The sequence below is a fragment of the Triturus cristatus genome, chromosome 2_1 (assembly GCF_964204655.1).
Source record: "Triturus cristatus chromosome 2_1, aTriCri1.1, whole genome shotgun sequence".
NCBI classification, from domain to species: Eukaryota; Metazoa; Chordata; class Amphibia; order Caudata; family Salamandridae; genus Triturus; species Triturus cristatus.
Genome location: NC_140581.1, coordinates 375,819,178 through 375,841,043, shown reverse-complemented (window position 1 = coordinate 375,841,043; position 21,866 = coordinate 375,819,178). Strand labels below are relative to the sequence as shown.

Here is a 21,866-nt window from a genome sequence, read left to right as displayed (position 1 = left end):
GGCAGTCTCTAGCCTCGTGTTCAGGAGAGAGGCAAAGGTTACACACCTGATGGAGGTCGGTGTGGGGAAATTTAGACCCACATTTTGGGCACTTTTTGAACGGAGTCCTTTCCATCGGCCGGGACCGGAGTCGAGGAGGGCCCGAAGGCCGGTGCCGATGTACGGGATGGAGAAAGTGCCGCTTCGAGAGATGAAGATGATGATGAAGAAACTCGAAGAAACGAGGATTTTCCGTCGAGGCTGGAACCGTAGAAGTTCGAAGCCGGAGCACGAAGTATCACATCCGAGCCCGATGGCGGAAAAAAACAATCTGAAGATGGAGCCGAAGCCCATGCGCAGTACGGACCGAAGGAGGAGTCACCAAACTCGTGACTTCCAAAGACTGTCCAAGAAGAAAAACAAACTGCAAACATCCGGGCCCAACACCAGATGGCGATCTATGCTAAGTGTACAATCTGCAGCTCATATGCCTCGAACCTAATGTTTCTTACAGATATATCGTTACCGAAGGTATGTAACTTGTGCATCTGAAAGAAACACGTTAGTTAGAGATTCCTTACCTTGGAATAGATACCCCAGCAATACGAACCCCAGTGGTGGGTCTGCGAACCAAGATCACACTAGAAAATCCTAGAGAACAGAATGGCCAAAAAGGCTGTCTCTACGGACTTGACTGTCCAGGCAGTAGTGTTTGGTGAACGTGTGCAGCGATGCCCACGTGACCGCCTGACAAATGTCATTCAGAGACACTCCTCTTCCCTTTCCGGTGGAGCGGTAGGGAAGGCGCTTTTGGAGGTGGAGGCTTGGACCACCAAGCGATCCGGTGTTGGGAAAGGAAAGTGGGGTCGACCGGAGCTAGGCGGCAGCGTCGGGTGATCATCCTGTCCACGGGAGCAACCGTGTTGGGCCTGGACCACGTGACCAAAAGGACATCGGTGAGGGCCTTATTAAACAGCAGAAGGGGCTCCGAAGAGCTCGCTGCCGGTTGAAGCACCTCAGTCAGGAGGTTAGTCCTGACTGCCACCGTAGGAAGCTCGAGGTTGAGAGCCTCGGCCGCCCTAAGCAACACCACTGCGTATGACACTCCCTCCTCCGTAGCTACGGTAGGAGGAGACAATATGCCAAGGTCGGGTGAAGTGTCAAGACCACTGGCATCCCCCAGTTCCTCTCCCCAGTCCCGCTCAGTATCTAACTGGTCAGTTAAAGGGTTACCTGACCCCTCCCAGTCCTCCTCATCATCCTCTGGGTGACACTGTTGTTGGAAAGGTACCCCAGGAGTGAGCAGAGGCACAAAAACCCCACCCGGTGCTGAAATACAGCATCGGCCGACGCGGGTCCGGCTCTGTGTTCATGTCGAGATGGAGGCCGGGATCGGCGCCGGCCAGGGAGCCGACCAGAGCCAAACGCAGTAGTGGTGCCGCAGGAAGCGGCGCCAGTGTAGGAGCAACAAGGTCAACTGGCGCTGATCCGGATCCAGGCCTGGATCCAAGGGGGGCCTGCGGCACCGGCAGCAAAGACCTAGGCTCCCCAACCAAGTCCGCGGGGCCCAAAGGCGCGCCGGCGGGGTCGGTCCACCCAAAGATGGCATGCATCGCCTCATAGAGCGTGCAAAGCTGGGCAGGGGTTGCTCCGGGTCCCGGAAAGGGAGGGAAGCTCGGAGTCGACCCTTTGGGCTCCGTGTGCAGAGCCACGGAAGTGGCACCACCCGCGTGCCTCTTCTGATCGGCTGACCGACGGGGAGAAGTCTTATGCTTCGACTTACCAGACCCTGAGTGCGCAGATTTCGAACCAGAGTGGTGGTGGCTCCTTGACCGGTCCCTCAACCTGCCTCTCGACCGGGAACTCAAACAGCGCGGAGCCGACTGTCGGCGTTCAAGCAGCTTTCGGGACTGCTCCCGCAAAGCCTTCGGCGCCATTGAACGACAGTCGGAGCACGACTTGGGGTCGCGGTCGCACTCCAAGCAAAAGAGGCACACGTGGTGCGGATTCGTCACTGGTCGGTTACAGGAACCGCAGGCCTTGAAACCGAGCATCCCTCATGTACCTGTTCGGAGTCGGAGACTGGATACAAGAAGTCGTCAACAGTCGATAAAAACGTAGTAAAAAAATGACTGACGTACCGCTCTTCCCGGATCTTCGCTGGCTGGCGCAAAAAAATAAAGAACTGACGTCAGCGAACAAGGGCAGCATCTAAGTAACTGCCGTGATGCCATCCCGGCGACCACGAGGACGGACACAAAGCCAAATGACGCCAAATTCCGATGTGCAGAGGTACTGCTGACGAAAAAACATTCCGGATCCAGTCTGACGCCAGGGGGTAATTCTAAGGTAAGGAATCTATAAATAACGTGTTTCTTTCAGATTACCATTAGTTTCATTGAATTTTGGTGTTTTACCTTACCCTAGCTTGAATGTACGACATCATTTTTCCTGCATGTGCCTTTTTTTCTTGAAGATTTATTTTGTGTAACCTTGTAGTTTTAGAGTGGGGGTACTTTCACAGAGTAGAACAGCCTTGCCAGGAACAGAACGTGTGGGATGTGCATTTGAAAGCATGAGAGAGAGAGAGAGGTGTGGAATGTACTTCTTGGTCTCAGAGTGCAGTGTTATAAGCAGTGGTGCTCAAATGTGCATTATGTTGTACATTGGGAAGTATTATGAAGTTCCTACTATTGGCTTTGACATGCCCTCATACCATCTTGAATTCTGACTCTGTCTACCTTGAACTTTTGCGCACACAGGCAGGCCCCTAAATTACTCAAGTTGTTTAGGCTACTCACGCTCAAGTTTGTTTTGTTTTTGGAGATAGTTTTCTGTAATTTTGTAAGCATCCTTTAGATAAGGGCTGGAACATGTGAGAGCGCAGAAGGAACGTGAGAACTCTTTTGCCTTTGGAATGCTTGCATGGATAGTTGCCAACTCCAGTAAGTTTCTTTGGTGCAGAGGAGGGCCTCTCGGAAAGTGCTTTGAGATTTTAAAACTGGGGTTTGTTGACTTGGAAACTGAGATTTGTTTGGCCTGAATGATGGATGTGCCTACTTCAGTGCAGAAGCAGTTCTGAGTTTGCCAAGTATCTTGACCCAGGCTTTTAATCTCCCAGTCTGGAGTGGGCCAAGATGCAGTGTTTGCAGCCGGTGATGTGTTTTATTTTTGATTATCGTCATTGTGATGTGTGTGTGTTTGTGTGCACATTCAAGTCTCCAGTGGTTGTGTAATCATCTGATGTATTTAGTGTATATATCTATCTGATTTCTTGGAGTGGACGTCCATCATATTATTATCTGCTTGTAATTCATTTCATGTATTTTATTCCAAGTATTTAACAGATGCATTTGCCTACTTAGAAGTGTGATATTATGCCATATACATTTGAACGTTGTTCATTTGACATCTGGGAAAGCCTTTCTGCTAGAGTGTTGCAGAGATAAAACCCCATGCCTTATTCTGAGAACAGTCTTTTGATGTGTTTCATTTTATAAGAGTGAAATCCCTTTCCTGGTGTTTGGTTTGATTGGTTTGCAGTTTTTCTGCCTCTGTTTGGGAGGGCGGCCATTTTTATTATTTGGGAGGACTAAGCAATACACTATCTCTGCACAAAGGACAGTGATTTATGCTCCTATTATTTCTGGACTAGATTATGGCAACATGCTGTATTTGGGAGCGATACAATACTACCTGTCGACAGCAGCTAGTGCAGAACTCTGCTGCCAAGTTTCTTTATCGGCTTCCCAAATTTGCCTCAGTCTTGTACCTCCTTCATGAGCTGCACTGGCTTACGATCTCTAATCGCATCAAATTTAACGCACTATGCTATATGTTTAAGGTGAAAGCCAGAGTAGGATATAAATTCATTCTGGATCTGGTTCGCCCATACCATCCATCTCGATCTCTGAGGTCTTCACAATCAGATCTTGTTTATTGTTCCCAGATTTTGCTAGTGTCACATGAAAGGATGCTCTTTTGCATATTAAGGCCTAAAACTTTGGAACTCCCTTCCAGACTCTTTTGTTGCTTATCACAAGGAACAGACGACCTGGCTTTTCTAATCTGCTCACTTTGCACTCTGCATCCTTCTCCTCCTGCCATGCGCTGGGAAAGCCCTTTGGGTAGCTGTGCGCACCATGAAATTTTAATAATAATAATAATACTTGGGAAAGAACAGTAGTACGGAGAAGATGCTACAGTGCTGAGAATGCCCCAAGTATGACTGCGTGTGTGAACGGAAATGATAAACTGCAGCATACAAGGCTGACTCACTGGCTTTTGAGACCCCAAAAACCTCACCACCCCAATAATAGATCCTCCCACAACCAGCTTTTAAACAGATAATTCACAAGCCATTTTTGAGGAGCTACTAAAACGTAGCTACATAAAAATTATCTCTATTGCCAGAGAAAGTCCCTTATAGTGGATATTCTTGCAAGGTTAATACTGTAAACATTGTGATGCTAAATTGAAACATACAATGATTCTTCAAAATCTTTTATTTACTATAAAGACAAAACACCAAAAATAGGTACAAATTATACTATAAAATTGGTTCAAAGGGGTAAAAACTTTAATAATTAAAATATCTCAATATATTTAAAATAAAGGATACATATAAGCCAAATTTTCTTAACCCAGAGATTTCAGTAAAATTTGCTTGCACAGTAAGGTGCTAAAAGAAGTCAGCCCTTAAGCCATGGAAGTCTTAGGAATCATAGTCATAGTAAATATAGTCTCATTGTGAAAGTGAACTTTGGTAGAAGAAAATCTATAGGACACCTGAGGTAGTAGAAACTGGAATAAACAGCAGTAGACATTATTTACAACTTAAGCAGTACCAAATAACATTAAAACAGCACAATAATTACACAATTTTCAGTCCAGCTTTGATCCAAAGAAAAAAATACGAATATTACATCAATCTGCATACAAAAATAAAACAAAAAAATACCACAGTTACCAGTAAGCAGAGGGAAATTCAAACTAATTCTAATGAAATGCATTTTGACATCTAGAGGCAGTTTGAATTTGAAACGTGGTAGATCTGGTGATCTACAAAGTAATACTGATTAGCTGAGGTTCATCAGTTTAATTAGTGCCAGAAGAATACAGGTATCTGACAAAAGATCTTCCAGTATACAAAATGGCAAGAGTATACTTTTTTAAAGCTTGCACACAAGGACTTGGAAGAAACGTGTAAGATGCAAAAAAAAAAAAAACATGTTTTCAGTGATAAAAAATACTAAAGGTCAAGTAATGTACAGTTACAGCTACCAAATTTCACATTTATATACCATTTTCTTAACTCTTCGAGCATTACCAGTACTCTGAATTTAAGGAATGTAAATTCTTACAAGAAATACAAATTGTGTGTACTGCTTTTAAGCAGTAATTATGCACATTCACACTGCACTGCTCTCCCAATTTACGCGTGCTACTCCAGTAAAGTATAATAGCTTATTTTAGTTGTCCTGAGGTTTTAAGAAAAACCAATTGAATTAAATCTTGTAAAAAGCAACTGGTGTCTGAAGAGTTAAAAAAAAGTTTTACAATTAACATTCTGATTAAACATATACTCCTCGTCTGATTTAAAAGGCTCACCAAAAACGAAAGCAAAAGACCAGCTGCCATTTTCCTTCAGAAAGAATCGCATGCATCAAAATTCAGAAACCCGCTTTAAAAAACCACAAAAATGTACAGAAAATCAATACAAACACATTGCAGGGTAGGTTTTTACCACATTTTGACTACTTATAATTTCAAGTAAAGAATTCTTATCTTGTTAAAATTACCATAAAATTAGAGCATTTACTACACCAAATGCTAACCTTTAAAGCAATATGGTCAACTTGATTGTTAGGAACTTGCTGAACAGACGATGTATGGCAGAAGGAAAACAGCAGAATGAATAATACATGTGAAGTCCATTTTTACACAAAACATAAGACTTGATTTTGGTTTAAAAAGGTTGCAGTTTTTATGCAAGAAAAAATGTTACACAAAGAAGGCTCAAAATGTAACAGAACAGAACTGCCACAGCCATAGCCTGCAGTTTGTATTGTGCCAAGCGGTAAGACTGCAGTGTCATCATGCTCCTTATTTCCAAAATTCTGGGACAGTAAACTAAAAAAGAAAACAAGGCTGACTTATTGTTTAATCACTTGTTTTCTTGGGTCCACAAGTCTGAATTTCCCTGATAGAAAATATAAAGGTAAGTTATAAAAAGTACAACTTTTTCAGAAATGAATGGGCCAACAGTGCTAAGAGCTGTGAACCACAAAAAAACGGCACCGAAAAACTCAGAAATAAACTTCTAAGCAGAACAAATAAATGCACCAAGTTATTTTAAACTGCGCCCAGTGTGTAGCAAAATGTAGCTTCTATCTGCGCTTACTAATTAGATGTTGAAGGAAACTACAGCCAGTCACTGGACTACTGGAAAAGAACTTATCATGGATATCCGAATATTGCTGAAAAAGAGTAACACAATTACAGATATGATGTTCCTGCATTTTACTGATGCTGGTCTCAAGACAATAAATGCATTATTTTGACGTAGCAGAGCCCAGAAAATGTAAAAAGGCACAGCTGACATGTATGATAAGTACTGCCTTCTTGATTGCTCGGCTATGATAAAAAATCTTGATTTGTCAATCACATACTCGGATAAGGATCCTCAGCAGGACTTCTTTTATCATCATTAAGGCCAACAGAATACATGGAGGCTGCATTGCCACCCACGTTCTGTTTCTGTCTTCAGTAGCATTAACTTCACAGTTCTCTTATTGTAGAATGTGCTACCAAGTAGTTCGAAAGACTGGGTGCTTCAGGAGCTCTCTTGATGGAGGCCTGTCTTGAGGCTGTAGTTCCAAACACCGAAGAGTCACATCCCTTAACCCAGGCGTAAGGTGTGATGGGATGGCTGGAGCTGTAGTTGCACTTGCAATCTGAGGAGAGAGGAAGCGGGATAGAACATTACAGTTTGAAAGGGATTCAATCTACTGTTTTTGGTATTTTTGGGAAATCTTTTTCTATTAACAAAGCTCAAAGACCATTTCATACACAAGCATTACCATTAGTACATCAGGTATCAGACACAGAAAATTAATGACAGTATAGCTATAGATGAGAAGGAACAGCACTGTCACCTTCTGACACATCAGTAATCCCCCTCCCCAAGCTCTCTGTAGTTTCACCATGGAGCCCACACCTTTTCCCACTTTTTGGCACATCATATACTTTTGTACACCGTCTCTTCTGCTCTGACACCAGACATGATCTCGCCTCCAAACCTCCACCCGCGGGGGCGTAGGTGCCCCCCAGCTCGTGGCTATTTTACGTTTTGCCACCCCCACAGATAGAGCCAGCCATATCTCCATATATCTGGACCAATCCGCATCACCCCGTATTATTAATAGAAGCCATTTGGGTTCCAATGGGACCGTTTCTCCCACAACTGCCGTCCTAGTGTCTGACTCCCTGCCAGAATCTGGCTATCTCGGGGCAACCCCACAGAATGTGCATGAAAGTTCCGTCCTCCCCGCAGCCCCTCACGCACTGCGCAGACAGTGCCCTACCCCAAGAGTATAGATGAGTGCGGGGATAGTAGGTGCGGTGAAGGATCTTGAACTGCACTAGGTGGGATCTAGAGCGTATTGCAATTTCTCTAGGACTCTGGATTGCCTCTTGCTACCCCTCATCGTCTATGGCTCCCAGATCCGAAACACAGGCCGCTCTAAGAGTAATCAGCGAAACCGGCATATTGTTTATTAGTTTACGATATATATCGTGGAAGTTGGTCTCTCCGCGATGGGATCTAGTAGGAGCCTATCCTCCAGCGGGGAGCAGTCTGGAAATAAATCCCGACTGTCGGTGTGTGTGTGGAGAGCATGTATCAGTTGCAGGTACGAGTACCTCTGTGACTGGTGTAAGTTATATTCTTTCTTGAGTGCCTCAAATGTAAGGGGTGAGCCCCTTTTCCATACATCCCTCAAGTATTCTATACTGATCAATGTCCACCCTTTAAAGCCCGTCAGCACCGCAACCTCGCTTAATGAGTTACCCACCCAGAGCGGGTTTCTTTCTGTCAATTTATCCGCCCATCCCAGGAATTTATTGGCTTCCCTCCACTTTGGTGTGCTCAGGCCATTCCGGGCACGACCGTCGAGAGTACAGGAGAGTATCACAATTCCCTCCCGGCATGACTGCTTTATCCACTCTGTAAGCGGGCTCTTCCCTGCCTACATAGACCCAGTCATTAATGACCTGCAACTGGGATGCCCAATAATACAACCCGATGTCTGGGACTGCTATACCCCCATCATAGACTCCCTTCTGCAACTTATGCAGTGCGATTCTCAGCGCTCCTCCCTCCCACAGCAGCGTCCGCACTTAATGCGCAACCCGCTTGAATATCGGGGGGGGTGGGGGCAGAAAGGGATAGTTCTGCATGATATAATGAAGCCGTGGTAATGTCATCATTTTAAAGAGGGCCACCCTTCCCATGAGACAATCTACTGTTTTTGATATTGTAAATACTTGTTCATTCTAGTTTTACTAAGGCATTAAAATAGAAAGCAAAAATGTATAGAATTGAAAAGATTGCTGTAAAGGAATAGTTTGTCTTTTTGCTTAATAATCCGTTCATTTCTTTTTTATCATGTTCCTTTCACATCAAAATATTTTTCAATGTCGAAAAGACCCATTTCATGAGGGAAAGGGAATAAGTTACTTACTCTGTAAGCATCTCTTGTAGTGTGTAGTGATGTAGATTCACATACTCTTGCTATCTAATGCTGGGCTTGGGGGTTTGCAATGTGTTTTTCTTCAACTCCATCATAGAGACTGTTTTTGGCACAGGGAGTGAGAATGTGTATGGAGTGGAGAATGAAGTTAGCGCGATGCGTATTGTGAAATGTTAACTGGGTAATAAAAGGAGATTTGCAATCTTCACAAGCTTCTGTGGAGGAGGGTGGGCGCATGTAAATCTACAACATTACACGCTACATAAACATGCTTACAGGGTAACATTTTCCATTCTTAGCCGAATATAGACAACACAGTCTTCTATAGGGACTTGCTGGACAGAGCTGTGTCCTTTGTGGACTTGACCATGCTCTGGATTGGTCACTATAATTTTGTGCTTAAGGATGTATTGGACAGAATTCCACCTAACCTGCAATGTAAGCAGGGGGGATTAGGAAAACACTAGTGTGGGCCAAGAGTGACCTAGATTTGACAAATCTATGGAATGAGTAACATCCCCAAGTGCAAGAGTTTTACCACCATGTACAAGCAAACAAAACTTACATTGTACTGGATTATGCGCTACTAGACTTTCGAACGCACATAGTATATCACAGGCAGTATACATAAATATTATTGGATCATTCCTCTTTCTATCTCAAATAACGCGGCCGAAGGCTCAGGACAGCGATCCCTGTATGGAGATTGCTGATGACGGCTTTGCAAACATCTGTTTTGAAAGGTCATGCGAGATTGTGTGGTAAATTACTACGAGCAAAACACATGCACTTCCACCACAAGGGGAGTGAAATGGGATGTGATGAAAGTCGTAGTGAGGGGGATGGCATCCGCAAATATCACTTCTGGGACTAAGAGACTGGACAAAGAAATTACTGATGCTGATATTGAGTTGAACAGACAGCATACACAGCAGCACAGAGATGTAGAGGCCCAAAGGGGAGTGATTGACATGAGAAAGATCATACTTGAGAAAATTGTGGTGAAAGAATAATTGAACCATACAGAATTTAGACAATTGCTCCCAAGAGAAGGAGACAAGATGGACAGGCTACTAACATGGATTTTGAGGAAGAACATGGCGTTAATAAGCCATCACCACAGTTAGAGCTTCCCCAGGCAGGCACACTAGCCAGAATGCTGAAACAACCTAATGGGGTTTTACAGGCGTTTTGTAGATGGCTGTATGCACAACTACCTTTGCGGGGAGATATACCTGGTGATTCAAACACCGCACCTTTCCAGGCTCACACAGGAACACATGGCCCAAGTGAAGGGGTTCATAACACCACAGGAAATAAAAGGTGGTATAAAGGAACTAAACAGGCCAAAAACGCAAGGCACTAACAGGTTGCCAGTGAAATGGTATCATGCATACACAAATGTGCTACAGAAAAACTACTCCCAATCAATTAGGAGGCATTACAGACAGGAGTATCAACCAAATCTTATAGATCGTGACCAGTGCTTAATACAGGCATTTCACAACTTTTTAAACATAGAACTAAATGCCTTACCTTAAATATAAGTGCAAGGTGATTGGAGTGTTTTTCTGCATTCCAGGGAGGTTTAGCACAAGACATTTCTATAATTCCACAGCCAACACTCCACACATCACAGCTTCTCCCATACTGCTGGCCCCTAAGAACCTATAATAAAAGGAAACATTTATTTCATGCCCATACTAATGTCTGGGTTCGAAGATAAATCTGTAAAGCGTCAAATGTAGAAAACAAACATCTATGTGAAGCTCATGTACATGACAATTCTATTATTTATGATTAAAATAATGGCTTTGGGACATACCACTAAATTAGATCTTCCAATATTGCTACAATCATTACTGTACTAGTATATCACAAAGATTTTAGAGTACCTAATGCAAGATGGATTGCTTGTGAAGATATACATGTTAACCTAATTTGATGATAACCAGCAACTCACCAAACACCTAGAAGACCACAACCTCCTGGACCACTCCCAATCTGGATTTCGAGCTAACTACAGCACAGAGACAGCCCTAATCGTAGCCACAGACAACATCAAAGCCCTCCTTAACTGCAGGAAAAGAGCAGGCCCTATCCCCCTGGACCTGTCCGCCGTGTATGACACCATCTCCCAACACATCCTGATCAACAGACTCCATCACTTCGGGATATAAGGAAACTCCCACAAATGGATCACTTCATACCTCACTGACAGAACACAAAGGATCCGCCTCCTACCGTTCATCTCAGAGCCCAAGAAGATCATCTGCTGAACCTCCAATGAATCGTCCCTCAGCCCGACCCTCTTCAACAACTACATGACCCCCTGCCACCATCAGATCACACAGACTCAACATCATCTCCTAAGTCGGTGACACACAGCTCATCCTCATACTGTCCAAAGATACCACCACCATTAAATTGAACTTTCACAGATGCATGATGAACATCACGGAATGGATGAAGGGCAGCTGTCAAACTCAACACCGAAAAAAGTCCACATCTATGGGAACACCTCGTAATGGACTGACGCATGGTGGCCCTCGGAAGTAGGCACCCCCGCCTCAACAGACCATGCCTGCAACCTCCGAATCATCCTGGATAGCAAGCAATCCATGAAGAGACTAATCAATGCAGTCTCATTCACCTGCTTCCTCACCCTTAGGATGCTCTGCAAGCTCTTCAGATGGCTCCTGGCAGACACCAGAAGGACCGTCATGGAGGCCCTCATCACCAGCATACTGAACTATAGAAACACGCTCTATGTAGGAATCACTGCACACCTCCTGAATAGACTCCAGACAATACAGTACTCAGCAGAAAGACTCATATTCTACCTCGCCAGAAGGACCCACATCTCAAAAAACTACACTGCCTCCCAATTTTGAAGAGATGCCAGTTCAAGATGCTGACCCACCCCTACAAGGCCCTGCACAATAAAGGACCAGCATACACCAACAAACGCCTCACCCTCCACCAACCGACCAGGCAACTTCGATCATCTTCCCTCTCCTTCGCAGACACCCCACGAATCAAATGAGCCAACAGTGGCGGATGCTCTTCCTCACACAAAGTATCCAAGGCTTGGAACAACCTCCCCCGGCACCTCAGGACCGCATCGTCACTACAGCAATTCAGAAAATAACTAAAGACCTTTATGTTTGAATGTTCAAACCTCCACGCAGCAGCAAACAGCTCCAGCGCTTCGAGACCCTCACGGGTGATTTGCCATGCTCTATAAATATTTGATTGACTGACTGATAACGAATGTCACAGACCTGATCAAAAAGAACTGGGGGCCTCAACAGTAGCATGTGTGTGGAACTTGCAGGAGTATAGACCATGTCATTTGCAACCTTACTAATTCTACTCTACAGCAAGAATTGGCCACAGCCATCACTAAATGAAACTGAGCATTCAGTATAGGTTATGAAATGGTTGTTGAAAAATAAAGTCGTCCATACAATTACATCCACGACTTGCATCAGCTAACCTCACTTCTATGTTTCACTAAACACATGCCACAAATCACTCACATAAATTAATACAAATGTATAATATTTCCAGATCAACCACCAATTAACTGTTGGAGCAAAGAAATTGGGGGTGATCAGACTTCAAAAGCTGAATGTGATGGAAGGGAAGTTCTGGTGATGGGTATTTGATTTACCACAAAGAACAACACCCTTTATGCTGCTTTTAGTGAGTTGGGATTACTTGGGACATATTTACTTGCTTGCAAGATTTGTCTCCTATTTACTGGATCCTTGATCAAAAAGGTTCCTTGACCCCAGCAGAGAGAAGCTTCTTGGACCAATTTATTGTTTATGCTCATGGCTTCCTGTTTATGACAGTGACTTAGTAAGATTATCATCCCATGATCCATTACTTCACAAAAATTCCGAATTGCCAGGCCTCACCCCATAAACATTTATATCAAAACATTCAAAAGCGATTAAGTTTTTTATTTTTTTACAACCACTTAGAAATGGAGGGAGATTCTATGATTTTTATTCATGCAAATTAGGCTTGCATCAACCAAAAATGGTGATGCTCAAGGAAACACTTCAGTTCATTTTATGCTTGGTAATTTATGCATTCCCTTTCTAGACAATGCTGAAGAGCTACCGGGATAAACACCCATGTGACCCCTCTCAATGCACAATTCTCCACTGGTTTACAATTAAGTTAGGTATTTACTTTGCACCAGACAAAAATGTCCTCTAACTAATGCAGAAGTTATTTACTTTCTTTTAATCCAAGTTTATCACAGGTATCGTCAATAAATTCTTGGATATAGAATACTTCTAGCTATGAACAGATTTGTTCAAGAGTTTTTCGTTAATTATTTAACAATTAAATACAACACAGCTGTGCATGTTTTTGATAAACCCCAAGTTAAATACAAAAATACACCGGAAAGGCAATAGGGATAAAAAGAGTTTTTAACTATCTAGAAGAATGAACAAATGTTCCCCCTTAGCCTAGTGTGCAATTAAGTGTAGTGTTAATGAAGATGAATTCATTTTGACAGGCAAGTAGGAGAAAGGCTCTCATGGCTGTATTGGGGATGTGGGAGTGTCAAATATAAATTTATGACAATACTTATGATGCAGAACTAAGATTACAAGAAATGTTTCCATAATGGGATCCTCATTAACATTCATTAATACAGAATAGAATTCCAAGTTAATCACCCTTCACAGGAAGTGGGAAAATGAGGAGACTAAAGAACCCGATAAGAATAATGTCCTTGGATCAGTTAAAGACGTTTCTCTGAAACACATGACTCACTTGTGCCTTTTAAGTAATCTTTTTATTAGGCTTTAACATTTATTATATATCTCAACCACAATAAAAAATACCGTACACTTAGTACAATGGCATTGACATTTATAATTCACTTTTCAGACATTATGCAGCTAATGTGGCACTATACATACATCAAGTCATTCTGGTTACCCACTCATGCAACTTTTACCTCTTCACCTGCAAATCGCTCATTTTGCTTTCCTTCACTGTAATGTGGAATGGAATAAGAATCTAGACAATAGGGTCTACACTACAAATTTCACTAACTAAGATTCCTTATTTTAGGAATAGTACATGCCTTACCAGGCGTGAAATTGGCTTTAGGGCTGCACATAATGGGATCTGTTGGTCTTCCAACATTATGAACCCATGCTTGATCCTATCCAAAGTGATAGTGCATTAGCTGACAAAAGCTCTTCTGAGGTCCTAATATATTTTTCAGCGTCATTATCAACCCTAAGAGCACACCTCACAGTTTGAATACTGAATGATCTCTGCAGGTGAAGAGGGGTTTCAGAAAAAGAATGAAAGCAACGTTATTTTCACATACAAATCCAAAATAACCTTGGGAAGAAAGAGGGGTGAACTGTCACGAAATCCTTATTGTTACAGAACACAGAATTACGCTTTAAAGATGGCAGGGTATGGGCTCTGGCTCACACTTCTTGTAGATGTAATGGCCACGAGGAATGCTGCTTTTCAGGACAAGTGCTGAAAACGAAATTTGTGAATAGGTTCAAATTAGGGCCACATTGATTAGAAGAAGATTGATTTAACTTGGAGAAGGTCTTCGAACAATGTCAATGCCAGCTCACATGAAATGGGCTTGAGTCTATGGTATTGCTGATTACCTATTCCAGATTAGGGAGATTTCCAAACAGTGTAACAAATGCAACTTTGTCTGCAGTGTTGCTTTAGTTCTCAAGGGTGAAAGAGCCTTAATCCATCAGTGCCATTCAATAAGTTATTTACCTGCAGTAATTCTTTATGGTGCATAGTCCATCTAACCACAGGTTCCTCATCCTTCTGCATTCCCCCAGGAGCCCGACTGGATCAACAATCTTTTCTAGCAATTGCGCTAGCATGCCTATAGGTGGCACCAATGGACTCTGTGGTGGCTTCAGCCTGCCCCTGGAAGTGGCAGCAGAGGGCAGTGTATATATAGATGGCACACCTGCAGAGTGACACCAGTTAACATCAAAGCATTCGGTGCCCTTAGACAGAAAGTCAGTACAGACCTATAACTGGAAAAGTATGCATAACATAACACGGAAACATATTAAACATAGGATTCCACCCTACAGAATAGGGAGAAGGATGGGCGTCGAGGAATCTGTAGTTAGGCTGAGTATCCACTGAAAAGACATCTGGCCAAAGCAGCAGTGGCAGATGTTGATCTGGTGGAGTGGCCCGTAGGCTCACAGGAAGCTTGTTCTTGGTCAAGACATAGCACTGGTTTATTCAGAAACAATTTATTAGAATAGGGTCTGTTTCTGGACCACGTTTCCCTTCTTTGCACCAGAGAACCCCATTAATAGTGGGTTGTCCAAACAATGAAGCCTCTCTTCCTCTTCAGAGGGATGAGGTGGAGAGAAGGATGTCAGGAGCATGATAGTTGCCCCACATGGGAGGTCGACACCAACTGGTAAAAAAGAATGCCCAGGTCTGAAGCACTAGTTTGTCTGGAAAGAAGGTGTTATAAAGTGGTTGTACTGACAGCTCCTGCAGAAAACTGACTTGAGTGAAGAAGTAATCGCAATGAGAAAGACAAAAAACATTCTTTAGAGTCATAAGTCTTAGTAAACAGCTGTGCACAGGCTTCACAGATGTACACATCAAGTGAGTTAGAACCAAGTTAAGGTCTCCCTGGGGCATACAAAAAGGTACAGGTGGAAAAATACAAGTAAGCCAGCAGGGCGGATCAAGCAAAACATAGAAAGGGCTGACAAATAACCTTTGACCGGTGACAGTGCAGACTTGATAAAATGAAGTACATCAGACAGTTTACCCTGCAAATCATCGACCCGAGGATCCTCACACCAGGTTGCACACTTGACCCAATGTCTAGACTAAATAGACTTTGACACTCAATTGGCTCTGTTTAATCTCCATGCATGGAGGTGTACGTTGTGGAGATCCAGAGGATGATCCCTGTCCAGCTACTGGAACAGAGGTATATGGTGAGAGGACAAATTGCTCAGGTTCTAAAAATTGGTCTCTCCTTGTCTTGGTAATTCGAGGAAGTATGGCTGGAGGTGGAATCATGTAGAAGAGTCCAAAGTGCCACAGAAGCCAGAAGTGTCTCCCTGTGAACCTTGAGGTGGATACTCCAGAGGCAAAAGGCACAACAGTGGGCATTCTCAGTAGTAGGGAAAAGAGCTATCCAAAGCATGCCTTGCTGGTTGATGACACCTTGAACTACCACTGGGTGCAGACACCAATTGTCGGCTAGATGGCATCTGCTGAGCTCATCCAACCTGGTGTTCAGAAACTCTAAGAGATCGTTGGTAGTCAGCGAGATCCCCTAAAGATCCAATTAGCGCTCCTTGGCACATCACCTGTAACCCCACGCCGCCCCCATTGTTAAGGTACAACAAGGCATTTGTGTTGTCAGTCGGAATTTACATAAGGTTGCCCATAATAGAAGGTAGACATGTCCTGAGAGCCAACCGAATGGCACACACCTCCAGAAAATTTACATTATGCTTATGTACCAATGGAGATCAGACGCCTCTAATCTCCACTTCATACAGATAGACCCCCCAACCCAGTCACGACTGTGAGCTCTGGGTGGGGAAGGGAGAAGAGATTACCACTAGGTTGGTGTCTTCCAAGCACCATTGAAGATCCCTTCCCATCTCATCTAACATGCAGATGTTGTCCATGAGGGACTGAGACCCCTGGAGGTGGAGTTTCCACAGGAGAATCTGATTATGCCAATATGCATGATGCACAAGCAGGATACCAGGGAGACAAAGCCCCGGAACTGTCAAGACCAGAGTCTAAGGCTGAACCTGAGGCATCAGAATCATATCCTGAATGTCCTAGATTCGCTGCAGGCGTGAAAAGGCTTTTAACACCATGTCCAGAACTACCCCGATAAGGAAAATCCTTTACCCTGGGCGGAAGGACGATTTTGGCCTGCTGATGGAGAACCCCAGAGTCAAAAGGAGCTTGATGGTCATTTGGAAGTGGAACTCAACTGACTGTTGAGCACGCCTTCAACAGCTAGTTGAGTTATGGGAAGACCTGCACTCCCAGACCAGTGAAGATGGGTCATGACCTCTGCCATAACTTTTGTGAATACCCAAGGGGCTGAGGTGAGTTCAAAGGAGAGAGTGGTCCACTGAAAGAGTGATTCCCCTATGACAAATCAAAGGAAACACTTGAGGCAGAGCAGGACGAGCATATTAAAGAAAGCACCCTTTAGTCCAAGGACACAGCAAATAGAACCTTGGCCATGGTTAGCATTTCAAATTTGTACTTTGAAAGAACCAAAGTTGGCATGAGGAAGTCATCCTTCTTGGATACCAAAATAGCAGTTGTTATGCCCACTGCCTTTCTCCTCCAAGGGAACTTTCTATACTGCTCCTGTGTCCAGTAATGACAAACTCTCTGGCAAGGATGGAGGCATGTTCTGCTGAAGTTTGCATGAAAATAGTGAAAACAGGACTGGAGTGATTTGGGGCAGTGTAGTGGCTGATGAGAGAATGGCATAGCATTCCCTGACAACGTGCAGGACCCACTGCTCTGAGGTGATGGAGGGTCACTTGGGCAGGTAACAATGTATGGCAATTTTAAGAACACTAAGAGGACTGGCCCATGCCGCTGTTGGCCGGTCATCTTCCGTCAATATGTCCTCTACCGCCAACAAGTCCTCTTGCCAGGCCCTGCAAGAATCTTCTTAAACTGGCAAACCAAAGCTAGGAATCCCAAGGAGAAGAAGCCCAAGAGAAGCCTGTGGTGTGCATCCAGACATGTTGATGAGTGACGGCACTAGTGACCACAGCATAGCCTGGGGTGTGTGGGGCAGCCCCCAAGATGTATTTTGCTATATTCTGCACATCTTGGGCAATCTGGACAAAAGTGTTCTGAAGCTCCTTGGGAAGGGTGAGAAAGATCTTGCTCTGAAAATCCCAGAGGGAGTGGGCCTAGTAGAAAGACCACATTCAAGAAATGTAAGGCCAGCCTGGTGGAGGAAAATAGCCTCATGCCAAGTGCATAATGCACTAAGATTCTCCATTAGGTGGAGCAGTAGGAAACACATTAATGTTTACCTTGTCCGATGAAACATTCACCACGTGACTTTCCAGTGAAGGATGTAGAATCAAAAAGCTGGATCTGTGGCAGCCTGCTAAGGAGCGGTTCATCAGCAATGCGAAGCAAGCCTTTGCCCACGACACAGCCTAGGCACCTATCTGGGCTTCATTGAAAGTAAGTAAAGGCTCAGATGATCAAGTTACAAAACCGCAGTATATTTGCTAGATAAATGCAGCTCTACAATCTCTGCTACCCTAAAACCATAGCAAAGGATGCACTTTGCTCAGTAGCGGGCCCCACTGCAGAATCTAATTTTGTTTGAGGCGAGGTATCAAGACCACTGGCATCCTGGAGCTCTTGATAAAATCCATCATAGATGAGGCAAGTTGTCAGCCTCTTCTTCATCATCTAAATGAGTTTCATGAATCTACTATACATCTGAATCAGAGCCAAATAAACCCCCAAGACACTGAAGACACCAGCACCGACACAAAGTCACTGCCCGATGATCCTCAAGCACTACCGTCTGAGCCTTGGGGAATTTGTAGCAAGTCATTTGTCAGAATGTAGCCAGACTTGGACTCAAGAATTTAATCGGAGTGCTATGCAGAACAAGGTTCATATTAGGGAAAGACTTGGCCTTAGGCTGACCGAGGCAGAGTGGTAACAGTCAATGTCGGAGAAGTGCCCACAAGCAGGAGTTAGACTATGGCCTCCAGAAGATCAGTGGAGACCGAACAAGTTAATTCCTTAAGTCCTCTACCAGCTGCAAAATCAAGAATGGCCTGGGAAGTTCATGGAACATTAGCTTCAACTGCACAATGGGTTTTGAATCAGACGATCTATGTGGAATTGGGCCTTTAATGTTGATGGTGTGCCCCACCCCCCTTCTCCCTCTCCTATACCCTGGACTAGGTGTGACAGAAACCCTGGTTCCCGCACCCGCCACAACGACCACCACCGCTAAGGTGCCAGCACACTCCACGCTCTCAACCCCGGACAGACCCACACCTGATTTAAGGCTGCCCCGAAACGCACACACGGTCCCTTCACCTGCCAGAACTGCAGCTACAACAGCCTCAGAGCCGCCGAACAACCCGCCAAGAAAGACCTCAACCACCTCCGATGCATCCAACTGAACACCCGCTCCGCATGTAAACACGCCGTCGAGCTCTGGGACCTGCTCGACACATCATCCCCGGACGTCGCCTTCCTGACCTGGATGAACGACTCATCTGCACCCGACATCGCCATAGCCATCCCAGACGGCTACAAGATCACCCGCAGAGACCGCACCAACGGAGTTGCAATCGCCATCGTCCACAAGAACAGCATCAGGGTATCGACCAGCGCTGACACTACTCTCAGCACCGCCGAACACATGCATTTCCAGATCAAACCAACTCCCCCCTCAGAGGCACCCTCATCAACAGACCTCCCTGACCCCAACCCCAGTTCAGCGACTCGATCGCCGACTTCATCAGCACGCACGCCCTGACCTCCACCGACTACATCCTCCTCAGAGATATGAACTTTCCCCTTGAGAAAAACAACGACTGCAACTCGACAACCCTGATCGATAACCTCGCCAACCTCTGACTGAGGCAACTCGTCACAACGCCTACCCACTCTGCCAGCCACACGCTTGACCCCATCTTCTCCGCAAGCCCCCACGTCACCTTAAGCCACACCACCGAACTCCTCTGGACCGACCACTGCTGCATCCACTTCTCCTTCCAGAAACCCACCACACCCAACAGATCCCTGGCCGCTGCTGGAGAAAAATCACCGAAGACCAACTACACGCAAACCTCGTTCTCAGCCCACCCACCGAACCCTCCAACACCGATGATGCTGTCCACAGCCTCAGACGGTGGATCGACGACTGCGCCAACACCCTCGCCCTGCTGAAGAAACCCCCCCACAGAGACACCAGCAAGAGGGCCAGCTGGTTCACCCCAGAACTCCTAGCCTCCAAGTGAGCCTGCCGGAAACTAGAGAAGAAATGGCCCAGCAAACAGACTCAGACAGCTACACAGCCCACAAGGACGCCACCCGTAACCACCACCACCTCATCAGGACTGCCAAGAGGACCTCCTTCAAAGACCGCCTCGACAACAACGCACACAATAGCAAGGAGCTCTTCAACATCGTGAAGGAACTCTCCAACCCCAGCGACATTCCGTCGTCCCAAGCCCTGTGCGACTCCCTCGTCACTTTTTTCCACCTCAAGATAGCAGACATCCAAGACAGCTTCAACACCCAGACATCCCCAACAGACAGCAACACAACAGACTCTCCGCACACCATCGACCACGACCCCCTGCTAGCCTGGAACAGCGTGAGCATCGATGACACCATCAAGACCATGAGCACAATCCACTCTGGCTCCCTGTCAGACCCATTCCCGCACCACATCTTCAACGAAGCCAGCAGCTCCATCACACCCCACCTGCGCAACGTCATCAATCTCTCCCTCGAGACCGCGACCTTCCCAGAGAGCTGGAAACACGCCGAGAAAAACGCCCTACTCAAAAAACTCAAGGCAGACCCTAGAGACCTCAAGAACTTCCGGCCCATCTCTCTACTCCTGTTCCCAGCCAAGGTCGTCGAGAAGATCGTCAACAGACAGCTAACCCGATACCTCAAAGAAAACAGAATGCTGGACCCTCCCAGTCAGGGTTCCGCAGCAACCACAGCACCGAGACCGCCCTCATCGCCGCCACCGACATCAGGACCCTGCTGGACAACGGTGAGACCGCAGCCCTCATCCTCCTGGACCTCTCCGCTACCTTCGACACCGTCTGCCACCGCACACTACGCGCACGCCTCCACGCCATAGGGATCCAAGACAAAGCCCTGGAATGGACCACCTCCTTCCTCTCCGGCAGTCCCCCCATTCCGATCCGAAGCCTCCGAGATCATCGGCGGCGTACCCCAGGGATCCTCCTTCAGACCGACACTGTTCAACATTTACATGACCTCGCTCGCACACGTCGCCCGACAGCACAACCTCAACATAATCTCCTACGCCGACGACACTCAACTGATCCTCTCCCTCACCAAGGACCCCATCACCGCCAAAGCCAACCTCAATGAAGGAATGAAGGCCGTCGCCGACTGGATGAAGATCAGACGACTGAAGCTGAACACTGAAAAAACAGAGGTCCTCATCCTCGGCTCCAACCCTTCAGCCTGGGACGACTCCTGGTGGCCGACGGCACTGGGGGCAGCCCCGACACCTACCGACCATGCACGCAACCTGGGAATCATCCTCGACTCAACGCTCTCCATGACCAAGCAAGTCAACGCTGTCTCCTCCTCCTGCTTCAACACCCTCCGCATCCTCCACAATATCTACAGGTGCATCCCGACAGATACAAGAAGAACAGTCACCCAGGCCCTCGTCAGCAGCGGACTCGACTACGGAAACGCCCTCTACGCGGGAGCCCCAACCAAGCTCATCAAATGACTGCAACGCATCCAAAACGCCTCGGCACGACTGATCGACGTACCACGCCATGGCCACATCACCCCCCACCTGAGAAACCTGCACTGGCTGCCCGTCAACAAGAAGATATCCTTCAAGCTCCTCATCCACGCACACAAGGCACACCACAAGACCGGCCCAGCCTACCTCAACAGACGACTTTCCTTCTACATCCACAACCGCCAGCTCCGCTCAGCCGACCTCGCACTCGCCACTGTCACGCGCAGCCGAAGAACCACCACCGGCGGGAGAGCCTTCTCTCACCTCGCCGCCAAGACCTGGAACACCCTCCCACTGAGCCTACGACAGACCCAAGACCTGCTAACCCTTCAGGAGGCTACTCAAGACCTGGCTGTTCGATCAGTAGCGTCCCCCCAGCGCCTTGAGACCCTCACGGGTATGTAGTGCACTCTACAAATGTTTGATTGATTGATTGAAAGCTTCATCTCCCATTCTGAGGTGGACCTCATGTCCACTAAGGGACACTTATCACATGAAATAAATTTGTGCTTCGATCCAAGACATCAAAGACAGATGTCTTGTGGCTCTGTGAACAATATCTCCTT

General features: G+C 45.9%; 1 protein-coding gene across 1 annotated transcript in view; it reads right to left on the bottom strand.

The window, feature by feature from the left end:
• Positions 1-4,466: 4,466 nt before the first annotated feature.
• The window catches only part of MAP3K1 (mitogen-activated protein kinase kinase kinase 1), a 463,606-nt gene continuing 446,206 nt past the window's right edge, over positions 4,467-21,866 (bottom strand). The window contains exons 19-20 of the mRNA XM_085631362.1: positions 10,269-10,400; positions 4,467-6,935 (exon numbers count right to left, since the gene is read on the bottom strand). Of these exons, the coding sequence (XP_085487488.1) occupies positions 6,786-6,935; positions 10,269-10,400 (282 nt within the window). The 3' untranslated portion in view covers positions 4,467-6,785. The remainder of the gene's footprint in view (positions 6,936-10,268; positions 10,401-21,866) is intronic.